Raw genomic sequence first — 15,603 nt, forward strand, 5'->3', positions numbered from 1 at the left:
GAATTACTAATGTACTGTTTTGACTCTGCAGCGTCTGTACAAGGAAACCTATGAAAAGAATAAAGCCAAAGTCCACATTATTCCAGACATGGTAGACATAATTTCTGCTAAGGATGCACAGAAGAAAATCAGTGAAATTGATTACCGCACACATCTGCACGAATGGATCTGCCTACCAGATCTTCAAATCAATGCCCATGTTCGAAAAGTAACCGATCAACTCAGTGATGTAAGTTCACAAGTAATTTGTTTGTAGATCACTTTTTAAAAAGATTCTTGCATTTGTGCCCTGTTAGCAGGAATGATTTTGCAAAGAAATAGTTGGAGCACTCTGAGGTTACACTTTTACCTTTGTATGCACCACTAAACAGCATCTGTATCATGTTTCTGTGATACTTGGCCACTGGTCTGTGACTGAGATGTGCCTAAGGATGCATAATTTCAGTGTTACCAGTAAAGGCATATGGGCCATAACTTCACAGTTCTACCAGTTCAGCCATCTTTGTATGTAAAGTATCCTTTATGATTTGGTTGCATAAGATGTGGGCACTTTGGAAATTTGAGAGAGGAAATTCCAGTGATACAAAGCTTCCATGTGCTTGCCTTGCTTAGTTCAGTCCAGGAGCAGGTCAGTGATCTATCAATAAAGCATTGCCCAGTAGGATATGCGAATAGTTGTTTGTTTCTTTTAATTACTATGGTTTTGTTTGTTTGTTTCTTTAATTCACTGGTGGAAATGAATCACTGAAGAAAAATGTGTTCAATTCCAAAAGTATTTTTTTATTATTATTATTTTTTCTCAAAACAAAAATGGTCAAAATACCATGACCTGTACTTGTCATCATTTGACAACTATGTTTCAGGCTGATGTGGCATTAAGGAATTAGACCACAGTGGAAGTCTTACAGATTGCTTCTTTGATCTCATATCTTAGGTGGTATACAAGGATGATCTTAACTGGCTGAAAGGCATTGGCTGCTTCGTTTGGGACACTCCTGAGATTCTCCATGCCAAACATGCCTACGACCTTCGCAGTGATGTGAGTCTGAACTGGATACGTTGGTTCTATTTCTTACTGTTTTTCAAACCATTGTATTAAAAGGATGGAGTAGCTTTTTTCTAGTCCAAATATGGTCTGGAAAATGTTATATATCCTTCTCTACTGAAGTATTCATATATGGCTAGTGACTAGAGAGGATTCCCCAGGGCTTTCTATAAGAAGGATATAAAACTATTAGAGAGCATCCAAATGAGGGCTACAAAGATGGTGAAGCTTCTAGAGCACAAGATGAATGAGGAATGGCTGAGGTCACTTGATTTGTTCTGCCTAGAGAAGAGGATACCGAGGTACTCAGGTGCCATGCTCATTTATTTAGCCATAATTTCAATACACTTTCTGCTTACAGATTCACTAGTATAATCATTAAGTAATAAAATAAATAGTAACTAGTAACATAGTAATGTAATAAACTCAATTAATAATGACTAGTCTTACTAATTAGAGCTCTTGAATTTCTCTCTGCAGATTAAGTACAAATCTAAGGCAGAAAAGATGAAGAATGACTACACTGTGGTCATGGATACTCCTGTCTATGTCCAGAATGTCCTCAGTGGCTTGAATTTAAGTGAAGTAAGTGTTTCACCTCCAATATTGCATACGCCATTCCCTCACAAATTCTAGAAATGTGACTTTTAATATGTTTAATCATTTAATTGTTTCGTTGCTGGTTATCTACACCTCATTGCCTATGCCTTCATTATGATATCACTAAATAGCTAATCACTAGAACACAATCATTAAAATTATTAATTTCCTGAATCAAAAAAACCATCAATTTTAGGAGATATTTCCATGTGTTTGCAAACAATACTTCCTGTGACAAAATATATGATGACTCTCTTCTAATTACTTTTTTTTCCCTCAGGCTGTCTATCGTGGTGAATATAAACATAATGTCAAAGGCAAAATGATTCCTACAGATAAAACAGTAGATTTAGAGCGGGCATATCATGCCAACAAAATACAGAGCGAAGTAAGTATAAACATTTTGTTTTTTTAACAGGATGCCAAATACAAGGGTCATATTTTTCTCCTGTGTTTCTGATGCATGTTCATATTTCCTCTTGATTTTATTTTTTGCAAATCCACAATGTTCTCTGATATTCAAAACACAAATTCTTTAAAAGTTGGTCTTTAGCTCTTCAGATAAATAAGTTAGATTTCACTGCTCTAAAATTAAAGTGGGAAAATGTCCTTATTTAATCTGCAAGTATGCATTATCATACAGTTATGTGGGAAATCTTTTGCCAGTTGTATATAAGAGATTTCCTGTTTAGCTATTGAATACTCTCAAATATTGCACACAGTTGTCTCAAACTCCTTTTCTCTCTCCTTCTCTCCACCACCTTACAGAACTTGTATCGCTGGGCTGGTGTGAAAGCTCTGCCTACTGGATACAGCCTTCCTACAGATACACCTGGCTTTCAGCATGCTAAACATGTCCAATACATTGGTAGTGATGTAAGTAATGTACTGAGTCATACAGCATGAGTCTCAAGGGAATATTTGATGCCAATTTTCTAGGAGTAAACAATTATTGAGGCAGTCATTTCTCAAATATGAGTGTGCTTGTCAAAGAGCAGCAAGAGTTACATGTATATGCCTGAGACAGGAGCTGATGGTGACCATGACATAGGCAGTGACCTCATCGGCCAGTGTGAAGTCCCACTGAGTAGGGTAGGCAGAGCATGGTTCTGATAACAGCTTACATCTACAGTCTCGCACAAGGTGAGGCCCAAGCTCCTTCCACATGGGTCCAGTCAGGAGCTGCAGGAGATAGGACAGAAATTGGAGACAAGCTACCTACAACATAGGTCCAACGTAAATCCAAGAGACAGGGCTAGAAACGGGGCTACTAACAGGGCTGAAGACAAGTTACTTGCAATGTAGGACCAGGGTCCATCCAGGAATTGTGAACAGAGGCAGGGCTGAAGACAGACACATCTACAGCATAGCTCTGGCAAAGACTGACATCCTTGGTGTGGCCAGTCAGAACAATAAATTCTTACTAGTGCACTCAGGCTCCAGCACTGATACTGTTTACCTTAACAGAATTTAAATGTTATTGAAATTTATAACTATCTGAAGCAATTACTATCAAAATTAAAGTTTCCTTAGGCAGATATGGATGCCTTATTAGGTGCAAGAGAAATTTACAATGTTATTAAACTTGGGCCACGTTATAGAGGTAAAAATAGTGATGATGCCTGGTGTATTTAACTCTCATGTAGCTAAATCTCATTTGACAATCTCCAAAATCTGTTTGTAAAAATCTGCTTAAATTGCTGTCAGAACTGCAGTGTAAGTAAAAGCACAAGCAAAATTAGTTTCTATATGTTTTTGTTCTAACTAAAAGTTTTTTTGTGTTTGTTTTTTTTTTTGCCACTTCATAGCTGAAATATAAAGAAGCCTATGAACATATGAAAGCTAAAGGCTATACTCTGGGACCTAAAGATGTCGGGTTTGAAAATGTGAAGAAAGTGAATCAAGTCATTAATGAGGTACGGGAAACATTTTTTATTTGTTTTCATTTGTATTTGTAATGAGGGTTATGAGGACACGTTGACTGGGAAGACTGTAGGATCCCTGTACAATGGGGCTTTTAAGAACAGGTTGGACGAATACCACCAAGAAAGGCAAGGGATCATTGGTTCACCCTTACAGCTGGGCATGGCTTTTTGAAGTTCTTTGTAACTGACTTTACATAGTCCTGTACAACTGTTACCATCATATGAAATCACTTGCAGCCTAATTTTATTAACCATTCTGCTGCTATTTGATTAAAGATGCACAGTAATTATTTCATCTTTATGATGTTGAATCTGTAGAGTTTTTTACATATGTACTCACTTCTTTAATAGGATGAAAATTAAATATACGTATTTACATATTTGTAGGATTTAAGTCTGAGATTCTCCATATATTAGAGATTCTCCTATCAAATGTGGAAAATCTTTGCCTGGTTAGAAGATAGTATGTTTGCTCCCATTTTTCCAGTAGTGCTCTAATACATAGCAAAACAGCTGGCCTAAAAAGACAAATACTTACATTCTGCCAAACTTCTTGCCATTTTAAGTTTTTAACATGTAGCTGTCTCCTTTTAATACAGAGGTTGTATCGGGCAACATACCACAAGAACAAGGACAAGATTCATACCACTCCAGACACACCAGAAATCCGTCAAGTGAAAGCAACACAGGAAGCTGTCAGTGATGTATGTGTCTTTCTTACAGAGAAACAGAAGGGATTTGGAATGTTCATGATCAAACTTGTGAAATGCTCTTTTTACTTTTCTTTCAGTTGATCTACAAGTCAGATTTCTTCAGGATGCAGGGACACTTGATTTCCTTGCCATATACTCCCCAGGTGTTGCACTGCCGCTATGTTGGAGACATCACAAGTGATGTAAGCAACTTCTGTTAAGATACCTGGTATCTGAATGCAGCAGGCCTAATACTTTTATAGTGAAAGTGGAATTTTGCTTATCACCTGCATTCTATTATGTAATAAATAAATGCTTTATATCTTTATATCTGTGTTTAACGACTGATTAATGAACATACCCCATCGTTAACATTCGTTTTTTCTTTTTCTAATTGCCTCATAGATTAAATACAAAGAGGATCTGACTTGGTTGAGGGGCTTAGGTTGCTTCCTATATGACACTCCTGATATGGTCCGTGCTCGTCAGCTGCGTAAGCTTTGGGTAAGATTCTAACAACAATAGATTTATTGACATGTATTATGTACTTCCAAGAAATAAAATGTATGACAATGAGTAAAGACTTGTGACAACATGTCTTGCTATGCATCTAGTCATTTGTTTCAAAGTGTTGTTATGTTATGCTGTAAAATTTGCTTTGCTACCAAGAATAAAAGCTTCCTAAGTGATATGGCCTTTATTTTTCAGTCTAACTACATATACACTGATACAGCAAAGAAGATGCGAGATAAATACAGCGTGGTATTGGATACTCCTGGATACAGGACAGTTCAGGAACTAAAAACGCATTTGAGTGAAGTAAGCTCTATATTATTTTTGTCCATCTTTGGTAGCTATAATTACATAAAGCTCATATCTTCTCACTGTTTTTTCATAAATATGTGAGATGCTATAATTGCAAAGCTGTGATTGCTCAGCTGCTAAATGTATATGCGTAGCATAAGAAATAATTCTCACACCTGTCTTTTTCTAGCTTGTTTACAGAGCTGCAGGCAAGGAGCTGAAGACAAAATATACTTCCATCCTTGATACACCTGACTTCTTAAGAGCCAAACAAGGACAAAAAATACAGAGCCAGGTGAAAAATTTGTACTGTTAGAAAACAATCAGGGGATCCCTCTTAATATTCTCTTAGAGTACAGCAAAATCTTTCCAGGTCATTTCAAAGCAATATCAAATCCTAGAAATCACTTTTTAAAATAGCCATTGTTAATTTTCAAGTGGCTATGAATTTTCATGTTGGACATGTCTCTATAATGGACATATCCAGCTTTGTCCGTCTGAAACAAATCACTGAACTGTGCTAGAGTTGCGTTCAAATTCTCTGAAACTCTAACTTTGTCAGAGGAATAAATGCTTTTATCCACCTACCATTTACTCATCATCATTTCTTTATTCATATAGCACTTTAATATCTGAACTTCTAGTTCAAAATGATGTTACCCACCAGATAAAAACAGGCTCTTTGGATGCTTTTATCTAAAGCTAGGTGTAGATCTAGGGCAGAGAGGTCACTGATGTCACAAACATTTGACTTCTGGGTTTGTAAGCATGTTACTGGCATTTACAGAACATTGGGAGTACTAGTAGAGAAAGATGAACTGAGATAATACGGAATATGAAAGAGAACAGTATTTTCTCCTGGGGTAAATTGGGTGGTTATGTATGCATTGTGAACTTACAATCATCTTTCAAGGTGATAAAGTAAAACTTACTTGAAATGTATTTTTTTTTCTTCTTTTTGTCTTGCTGCAGTACTTGTATGTGGAGCTTGCCACAAAAGAGAGACCTCACCACCATGCTGATGGTCGGACTCCAGCCTTCACACATGCTAGGCATGTAAAGGACATGGTCAGTGAGGTAAGATACTTGGTCTTGTTTGGTAACACTATGCTGAACTGTTTCAAAGTTTTGCTTCTAATGTTATTGACAGGTTAAAGGCTCAAAACTGTTTACCCTTTATTTGGTATTGTGTCTCTTATGCTTAAGTTCCACATTTCCTTTATAAATTGGGGTAAATGAGTACACATTTCTTTACACTTAAGTATTTTACAAGACACCTGCTTCTATAAACTTGTTTGCAGAGTATGTGGCAGATTGGCTCCAAGATCTGGAACACCTTGAAAGAGCTGAAGAGCTGAGCTTGTTTCACAGTGTTTTGACAGAAGAGCTTTGCAAGAATGACTTTGTGCACTCAGTGTAGCACCTCTTGGTGTTAACATTACACCAGGTTAACAAAATGCTTCAAAGACTAAAGAAGTAACTTCTCCCATTTTCTGTCTCTTTTAGACAAAGTATAAAACCCAGTATGAGAAGATGAAGGATAAATACACACCTATCCCTGACACACCAGTCTTGATCAGAGCCAAGAGAGCATACCTCAATGCCAGTGATGTATGTAGTCCATAAAAACTTTCTCTGCTGCTTTTTCTTGTTTTCTTCAGAAAAGAGCAAAAAAAGGATCAATGGCAAACAAGCATGTAAAGCCTAGAGAATCTCAGTGTGGCTAATAAACTGTCACCCTTTTCTGTTTATATTTTCATTTGGTAAGACAGAGATTAAGTTTTCCCTTGATGTCACTGTAATGCTTTCTTTCATTTATTATCATTCATAATTATAATTCATTTTGCCTTGCACAGAAGTGCTGACTTAAAACAAAAGGAAAAGTAGATTTAAAATAAGTTGTGTATATGTGGAATTGCCAAATAGTGCAGACTAGAGTGAAATGATTGATGCTGGAGCCAGGATAGAATACCTTTTATCAGGTATTTTCATCTCAGTATGGTTTTAGGAGTTGACTTGCATGTCATTGAGAACTTGCTAATTTAATATTATTATTTTTCTTACCAGTTGCGCTACAAAGAAACCTTTGAGAATACTAAGGGGAAATACCACACAGTGAAAGATGCTTTGGATATCGTCTATCATCGGAAGGTCACTGATGATATTAGCAGTGTACGTATATAAGATTTTCACTCCTAATTAATGTTTGTCATTTAATAACCTATAACATGCTGTTTATGCTATTGCTCTTTTTGACTGTGTCAAAGAATTAGAAAAATATGATGAGCACTATTAACATTAATTTATTTCCTTCTTTGAAAGATAAAAGGCACTTGCTTGCCTTTGCTCTTAAAAAGGTGAATGAAAGTAAATCTTATTTACACTGTTTTACTTCTGATGTTTCGGGAAAAAAGAAAAAAAGAAAATTTTAAAATTGCATGGGATGGAGTGTTGTGTTCTCAAATTCTTTTCATTCTCCAATTTTCTTTGAAGGTGAAATACAAGGAAAACTATATGAGCCAGCTGGGAATCTGGAGATCGATCCCAGACCGACCAGAACATTTCCATCATCGCGCAGTCACAGATGCTATTAGTGATGTGAGTTCAAATAGTTCCTAGATGTGAGAGGTTGAAACTTTATATGTAGGTTTCCAAAATGAAAAACAAGTCTTATTACTTGAGAAAGTGAAGGCAGCTTTTACTTCTTTTCTAAAGGTTAAATACAAGGAAGACTTATCATGGCTCAGAGGCATTGGCTGCTATGCATGGGATACTCCAGATTTTGCTCTGGCGGAAAAGAATAAAGTGCTCTACAGTGGGGTAAGTAAAACAGTTTGAATTTTTGCTAAATATTATTTGATGCTTGCTTATACTGTAGCTAAATGTTTCTCAGGAGTATCCAGTTGACGTAGACATTGATATGAATCTGCTGTGACAGAACTGAAGATATAACATCTAAAATTTCAGTTCTTACTATAAAAGAGAGGCAAAGCAATCTTTTACTTATCCTCTCTGTTCCTTATAAAGATATCTGCTCCAAAATAATTTTTCTAGTGATTCTAAGTTTAGCTTTAAAATTATGAACATTTGAATCTTCCATTGTTTTCTCTATGTGATAGTTCCATCCTGTAAGCTATTTATTACCATTTACCATTTATTACTATTTACTATTTATTTACAACTATTTTGCTCTAAAATATTTTTTGCTTGTAGTTAAGGTAAACACACATATGCAATAATTCTACCATGTTTTTGCTGCAAATAGTTTCTAAAATTATAGGTTTTCATTACCTTACCAAACTTTGAATTAACTTTGGAATATGTTGTTTTTTGGTGTTTGTTTTTTCTCCAGTGTAAGTACAAGGAGATATTTGAAAAGACTAAGTCTCATTTTAACTATGTAGCTGACTCTCCAATTAACAAGCATTTTAAACATGCAACTCAATTGATGGATGGGGTAAGTGATAAAGATTTCTGTAGAGTCTCATACTATAGTAACAAGTTTGTGTATGTTAATAAATAGTCAAGGGTTCATCTTCCTTATGAAACAGTAAATAAATAAAAATAGGTTCAGAACTAAAGGTGTCTTAAGTTCAGACTAAAATCAAGAAATATAAGGTTGTACCTATGATATGCCTGAGTACTAGAACAGAGCAGGTTTACAGTGACTAAAAAGTGAAATCTGGTCCCCTGTTCCTTTTTTGAAATTCCTGAAAGAAACATTGCTTACTTGTCAGTGAAGACATTATGCTATTATGTGTTCTAGGTAAAAGAAAAACTGGTTCATCACAGATACCGTTCCAGTACCATTGCTATAATTTCATACTCAATTTGATAAGCAATGAGCCAGAACTTGTTGTGGAACATTGTTAATGTTCAGTCTTGTTATTGTTTGGTAGAGCAAATAAGGAAAAAATTAATATGATAAGAATAGATGAGAAAAAGTATAGCCAGTGGGGTCCCAGGCATTGCAATGAACTTGCCTAAACGTTTTCTGTTATGAATGATGTTTTTGTGATGAAGGATTATAGCTTTCACTTGCAAAAAGTCTGATGATAATATAATATTCTATTTTACCCTTGCATTTCTTTGTGCTCTCTTTGTACTCAAATCAAGAGTCTAGCTGCATGTAGAGTTGTTTCATCAGTTCTTTTTCATGAATAAAGTAGGTTATAAAATGGCTTATTGAAGAGTGGCAGGAATAGGATGTAGGTGTCCTTAAATTGTAAATTAGGCCTTCCAGTGGAATTTTAGAAATGCATATGTTACCTGGACATACCTGTGTTGTTGTTTTTTCTTTTTCTTTTCCTGTTTGTTTGTTCTCTCTCCCTCTTTTATTTTTTTTTAATATCTTTTTCTATTTTGGACATGAACTTCAATCCCAGCCTTTAAGTATTACATATAAAGAGGTTTAAAAGGTTAGAACTGTGATCTCAGGATTTCTTTGTGTCTTCACTCTCTTCTTTTAATTTGTTACGATGTATTATGCTATTCTGAGCAGAAATTATATAAGGCTGCCTATGAGAAGCTCAAAGATAGGTACAGCGTTATTGTGGATGATCCTAGGAATCTCCTGGCCAAGTGGGGGACTACACTGAGCAGTCAGGTACTGTAGGAGCACTCGCCAGTGCTGCCAGAAAGTGCCTGGTTCACTCACAGCTACTCTGTCTGTGTGAAACGTCTACAGCTGGCAGTATCAGAGGTTTCACCTGTGATATTGTGATGTTTTAGTTCAGATCAGACAGTCTTTGTTTTGCCACCCAAAAAGAGTTATTACTTTTTGAGTGAGCTGATCTCTGCTGTATGTACTTTCATATATTGTGCATCAATTGACATCATCTTCCATTAATTTCTGATCTAAGGCCTGTTGAAGTCATTAGAGAGATTTTAAAAAAATGCATGTTGTACCATGCATTTATTTATTAGTGCTCTTTCAATGACTTTCACAAATATTACCTTCTTACTCATAAGCAGCAGCAGCATATTGATTTTTGAGTGCCCTTGCCGTTATCTATAATTTGCCCTTATCTCCCCCAAAATATTTTCATAATCTCCTTAATAGGATAATATTAAAATCTTTCAATATATACCCTTGACATTTTTAATTATATCGATGTGAATTGTATGCACATGTGAATGAATACATATAGTACTTTGCCTAAATCTCTCCACTCTCAAAGTGTCTGGGATCTAGAGCTGTGTTATTGTTTGTTTATGGTGTTCACAAGTCTCTTTTGTACTTCGTTGCCATTTGCATGCACAGAAAAAATATAAATCCTTTGCCAAGATGCTCCTGCAACATGGATGTAATGAAATTCTGAGGCCAGATATGCTGACAGCTCTCTACAACACATACTTATGGAGCCAGGTAATACGAAGAACTGCTGCTGTAGGAGACGGTATACAATTTAGTTGCTTGGCCTTTTAATATTTAATGCTTGTGAGTTCTCTTAAGTATCCACAGATATCAGACTCCAAAGTTTTCTCCATGTGCTTAATGCTGGCTATGGTAAAATAGCTTTGAGAACAGACTATCTGAAAAAATATTTATTGTGAGGTGAGCTTCACCCGGCTCAGGCTGATCTTGCCTCCATTTCCTCCTTTCATTACAAATAATTGATATATATCCTTCTATGTAATAATTCATAAAGAGCATTTTCCACATTTTTTAACATTTTAAGATACTGTATATTAGCTGTTCCTCATCTTTTCCAAACATAACTCTCATTCTGCCACCATTTCTTGGAGTGACCCCCCCCCATAACATAAATTCCCTAATTCGGTAGGATTATGATGAAGTAATTTGGTGAGTAGATTACAACATTTATCTACCACTCTGCTTGAGAATGGTGACACATTGTGCCTAGATACAGAAGAGAGTTATGTCTCACTTCTAAGTGACCATGGAAGTGATGTAGGAAGAGTACTGTGCACAAGTCTGCAGTCAAAGTCATGTTTCCATCAGTTTCTTGCTCTACTTTCTGCTTTTAAGCAAGGTTAGCAAAACAGTCCTCCTACAGTCACATCATAGAGTTTATAAACAAAAATAATCTCTCCTGTCAGCTGTGAGTGCTGCAGTGTAGAGATTATGATTCATCTATTGGTTCATACAGAAAAAAAGAGCCTAATTTACTAGCATTTCTGATGATATAAAAGAAGACCTGTAAATGATATCATGAAAAGTTAAATTTCTGTAGTCCACCTTCATTTAATTTGGATTCCTGCATATATGTTTTGCTTGTAACAGTTGGGTAAAAATGGGATTAATTAACTGATATATATTGATATCTGCTCTGAAATCAGATCTGCTAAGCAGTATCCTTATCTTACTCCTTTCAATGACAAAAATGATTCCTGACTGGGTCAGATGAAACTGGCATATAATACATAAATTATACACTGGAAATGCAACAATAGAAACCAATCACATGAGAGTGAGGGAGATGTCAGGATGAGCACAGTTAATAAAGTCTGTTAGTATTATGGAACTGAAGATCATAACTAGACATTTTTGTTCAATTGATTGGTGGATTTCTGTTTATTACCTCATTAAAAACTCCTTGCAGGTAAGTTTGAGTATGTTTGAAGAAAAAAAATAGCACTCTGCCTAACCTGTATGTTCCTCTGAATTGATGTTGTGTTTTGATTTGTTGTTTATATATATATATTTTTTAATATTTTGTCTGTCTCAGTCTTGTTTAAAAGCATGGTTTTATTTTCTGATACAAGATAGAGGATGAAAGTTTTAAAAAATGTATTCTAACCTTTTCTACCTGCCTTGAGGCTATCTACAAAGAATTGCTATTATTGATGTACGGTCTGTTCTCACTAAATTCTCTGAAAACCAGACAGAGTCCTGAGTAGGATAAGATGGATTTTAAGGAAGAAATTATGAAATTCTGCTATCGATGCCTTTAAAATAGTCTGGCATTATATTTTATCTTCTGTAGTATAAGATGTTTTACATTTATCTCTATTCAAATTAATATTTTAAAATGACATCATGTCCTGTTATGAATTCAAAAAGTCACTATTCTGCTGAGATTGTTTTTTTTAACCCAATTGTGTAGATTTAAGATAGAAACAAAGTTTTTAGACCCGATGAAATAAATGTAAAATTAATCTTGCAAATAGGCAGCCTCTAAGGCAAATAAGGGGTTTGCAAAGTTTGGTTTATTGTGCATGTTCAACTTTTGCTGGCTTTGGTGGGAGGATTTTGCAACTTTGTGAATGAATGTAAAACTTTATCTCCTGAAGATGTTTTGTCTTGGTTTGGGTGGTTAATGTATTTTCTTTTCCAATCACCAGGTTCAGTACAAAAAAGACTATGAAAAGAAGAAAGATAAGTACACTACAGTTGTGGATACTCCAGAACACTTAAGGACTACAAAGGTCAACAAACAGATTAGTGATGTAAGTGTGGTCGGTCCCTACCAAGCATACTTCCTTCTCTGAATAAATAATTCAGAGAATAAACAAAAATAATAAAAATATAGCGTTTTCAGTAGTCAGTTAAAAAAATGTATCTTATCCTGATTTTTTTTCCACTGACACCAAACCTGGAGAAATAATGTGATCTATAATTTGTGTCTTCAGATTATCTACAAGTTGGAGTATAACAAAGCGAAGCCTAAGGGCTATACTACGATTCATGATACACCTATGTTACTGCACGTGCGCAAGGTCAAGGACAGAATAAGTGATGTAAGTAAATCATTCTTGTCTGTAGTATCAAAAACATATCTAATTAACTTTTTGCTGTGATAAGTAATATTTTTAACCTGTGTGCAAACCTGTCATAAAAAAGCTTCTTGTTAGAGTGAACTTATTTTGTTTGCGTTGTACTTGGGAATTCTGCATTTGGGATTTCTTTCTATATTGGTTAGTGACTTTTGTGCAGCCTTGAGTTAGGCATGTCATCCATTACTGTGTTTATGTATTTCTACTACGGATATTGTGAATATGTAAATTTTCTGACCTACCATAAGTATGTATTTTAGCCTTCCATTAATTTCTAATGGAAGGCTATAAAGAAAAAGAAAGGAAGGTGAAATGGATAATGTTATAGGATTTGGGAGTCCAGGTCCCGATTCCCTCTTCTAGCCTAGGTTTTCTCTTTGCCCTTTGTATTGTTTTTTTCTTATATTTCAATAGATAAAATGATGATAGTAGCACTTCTGTAACTCAATGTAGTACTGTGAGGCTAGGTACCAACTGACTCATTCAGGTGCTGTATGGATTCTCTGTGTAGTGAGCAAATCTAGAGGGGGAAAAATAATATTATCCAAATCCTAATGTGGATCATTAAGAGACAAAGATTTGTGAAAGTGATCTGTGAATTGAAGTACGTTTTTTTGTTCCAAACTAAATGGTGAATTTGAGATTCTATACAGGGGTTTTTGGAAAGCCCTGAGTGTGCCTATCAGAAGATAAATTTCTTTAAACATAGTGTATTGGGTACAAAAAAGTAGAAACAGACAGAATTACTGTTCATGTGTAGATTTTGTTAAAACTTAGTCTGTGCTTCATGGTGAGTTTTACCTGCTGCATTTTCCATTCAAAGGAAACTGATACTGAACATGTTCCTTCTTTCCAGCAGATGATTGATAAAAAGTTTTAGTGATATAAGTTATTTTTTTTCTGTTAAGATTTTATCTTTACAGAAGCAATTGTTGGTATTATGGTTTTAATATTTTGCTGCTTTTCTTGTTGACTATAGCTTTTATATGTGATCTTTGTAAACATTTTTCTATTTGTCTTTGTTTAGCTGAAATACAAAGAAGTGTACGAGAGGAATAAATCTCACTGCAATGTTGTAGCAGATTCTGTTCATATTAAGACTCCAAGGCATGCTTACAAGCTAAACAGCAACGTGAGTTCAGTTTTATGAATACTGTAATTTTCTTATGGGCAGTGGTTGGGACTAGCAGTGGAGACTGAGGGAAATTATTTTCAATTCCACTGAAATTCTCTGAGCTCAGACCTTACTTCTAATTCTTATGCTGCTGCATAAAATATATGTTAATTTATTTCATGTGCAAATGCTCCTTCCTGAAAGGCATAAATATACCTGCTTTTTTTTTTTTTTTTTTTTTATTTTTTGTGATGATGTTATGTAGACTGAGTAAGAGCCTAATGGGAAGTTCTCATTTGTTTTCTATTAGCAGTGGCCCTACACCCACTGCAATAGGCAAATAACTGAAAGCACTTGCCTTCCTCAAAGTTATGACAGTTTCCAAATTTATGACAGTAACTAGAGCAAGTGGGCTACTACTGGATTGCACATGATTCAGAGGAAAGCCCTAGTCTGATGAAGATGCAGTTTCTTTCATCTTGCCTTATCTTTCAGTCTGGAACAATTAATAATTTGCATCAGTTTGATCTGTAAAGTATACAACTTTGACTTTTTTTTGTTCATGTTTCTCTGTGAACAGCTTGATTATAAGAAGAAATATGAAGCAGCCAAGGCTCATTGGCACTGGATTGCTGATAGGCCTGACTTCGTTCAAGCAGCCAAGTCATCTCTGCAACAGAGTGATGTAAGAAAATCAGAATACACTGAATAGTCCCTTTCCCCACATCTCTGTTTTTCAAAATTAAAAAAAGCGTTGAAGATCTGGGACTCCCTTTTTTAATCTTTTATTTATTATTGTTTTTAATTTCTGTAGTATGAATACAAACTGGACCGGGAATTCCTGAAGGGATGCAAACTCTCTGTCACAGATGATAAAAACACTGTACTGGCTTTAAATAATGCCATCTTGTCAAGTGATGTAAGTACTTGAGCATTCAATTTTTGTTTTTCTTGAATTTTATGTAAGCTACTTTACTGGCAATATGATTGGATTAAGAATGACAGTTTGAAAAGTGGTACTCAGTTGCATTTGATTTATTTCATTAATAAATTAGCAAAATCTGAATAAATTTAGTCTTGTAAATGTCAGTGGCTTAGTTTATGCTTTTTTCATATTAAATAAATACTTACATTCAACATTGCCTGGACACCCCAGACCTTTGATATATCTCTAGATTTCTCTTATTGAAATGAAAATCTTACCTGCAGAAAACAAAACAAAAAAAGCTGCAGGAATAGCTTGTGCTTACAACAATGTATCTTTAGGAATTATTAGCAATATATTCAATATATTAATGAAATTACAATTGAGAGCTACAGGAATGTGTAGGCTTGAACAAATTTGTCCTGGAAATCATCAAAATAGGAGATGATCTGCAAACTTTTGCACTAAAAAGTAGTGACAACTACAGTAATCTCTTTGGAAATCATTACAAAGCAAGATACACACTGCTTAAAATGGTATCTTTTCTCACTGCTAGGTAAAATACAAGGAGAAGCACAACAAAGCTCGAGGAACGTGCCTTGTTGTTCCAGATACACCTCAGATCCTCCTGGCTAAGAATGTCAGCTCTCTGGTATCTGAGGTAACGCATCTGACAGTTCTTTAGCCATTTTTAAGTACATCCTTTTAATATGTCGGCTGTGTGTGTGTGTGTGCATGTTGTTTTTTACCTATTTTAA

General features: G+C 35.2%; 1 protein-coding gene across 50 annotated transcripts in view; it reads left to right on the forward strand.

The window, feature by feature from the left end:
- NEB (nebulin) overlaps positions 1-15,603 on the forward strand; it is a 126,520-nt gene that overhangs the window by 80,086 nt on the left and 30,831 nt on the right. For 47 of the 50 annotated variants that reach the window (XM_068686938.1, XM_068686941.1, XM_068686943.1 and 44 more), the window contains 24 exons: positions 32-229; positions 935-1,039; positions 1,526-1,630; positions 1,926-2,033; positions 2,414-2,521; positions 3,454-3,561; positions 4,170-4,274; positions 4,361-4,465; positions 4,668-4,766; positions 4,971-5,081; positions 5,257-5,361; positions 6,039-6,143; positions 6,573-6,677; positions 7,134-7,238; positions 7,560-7,664; positions 7,782-7,886; positions 8,419-8,523; positions 9,568-9,672; positions 12,375-12,479; positions 12,663-12,770; positions 13,834-13,938; positions 14,501-14,605; positions 14,735-14,839; positions 15,402-15,506. In XM_068686938.1, coding sequence (XP_068543039.1) covers positions 32-229; positions 935-1,039; positions 1,526-1,630; positions 1,926-2,033; positions 2,414-2,521; positions 3,454-3,561; positions 4,170-4,274; positions 4,361-4,465; positions 4,668-4,766; positions 4,971-5,081; positions 5,257-5,361; positions 6,039-6,143; positions 6,573-6,677; positions 7,134-7,238; positions 7,560-7,664; positions 7,782-7,886; positions 8,419-8,523; positions 9,568-9,672; positions 12,375-12,479; positions 12,663-12,770; positions 13,834-13,938; positions 14,501-14,605; positions 14,735-14,839; positions 15,402-15,506 — 2,625 coding nt within the window. Of the gene's footprint in view, positions 1-31; positions 230-934; positions 1,040-1,525; positions 1,631-1,925; positions 2,034-2,413; positions 2,522-3,453; positions 3,562-4,169; positions 4,275-4,360; positions 4,466-4,667; positions 4,767-4,970; positions 5,082-5,256; positions 5,362-6,038; positions 6,144-6,572; positions 6,678-7,133; positions 7,239-7,559; positions 7,665-7,781; positions 7,887-8,418; positions 8,524-9,567; positions 9,673-10,329; positions 10,435-12,374; positions 12,480-12,662; positions 12,771-13,833; positions 13,939-14,500; positions 14,606-14,734; positions 14,840-15,401; positions 15,507-15,603 lie in introns of all 50 variants that reach the window. The other 3 variants (XM_068686939.1, XM_068686956.1, XM_068686985.1) reach the window with 1 other exon arrangement.

Source organism: Anas acuta, chromosome 6, assembly GCF_963932015.1.
Source record: "Anas acuta chromosome 6, bAnaAcu1.1, whole genome shotgun sequence".
NCBI classification, from domain to species: domain Eukaryota; kingdom Metazoa; phylum Chordata; class Aves; order Anseriformes; family Anatidae; genus Anas; species Anas acuta.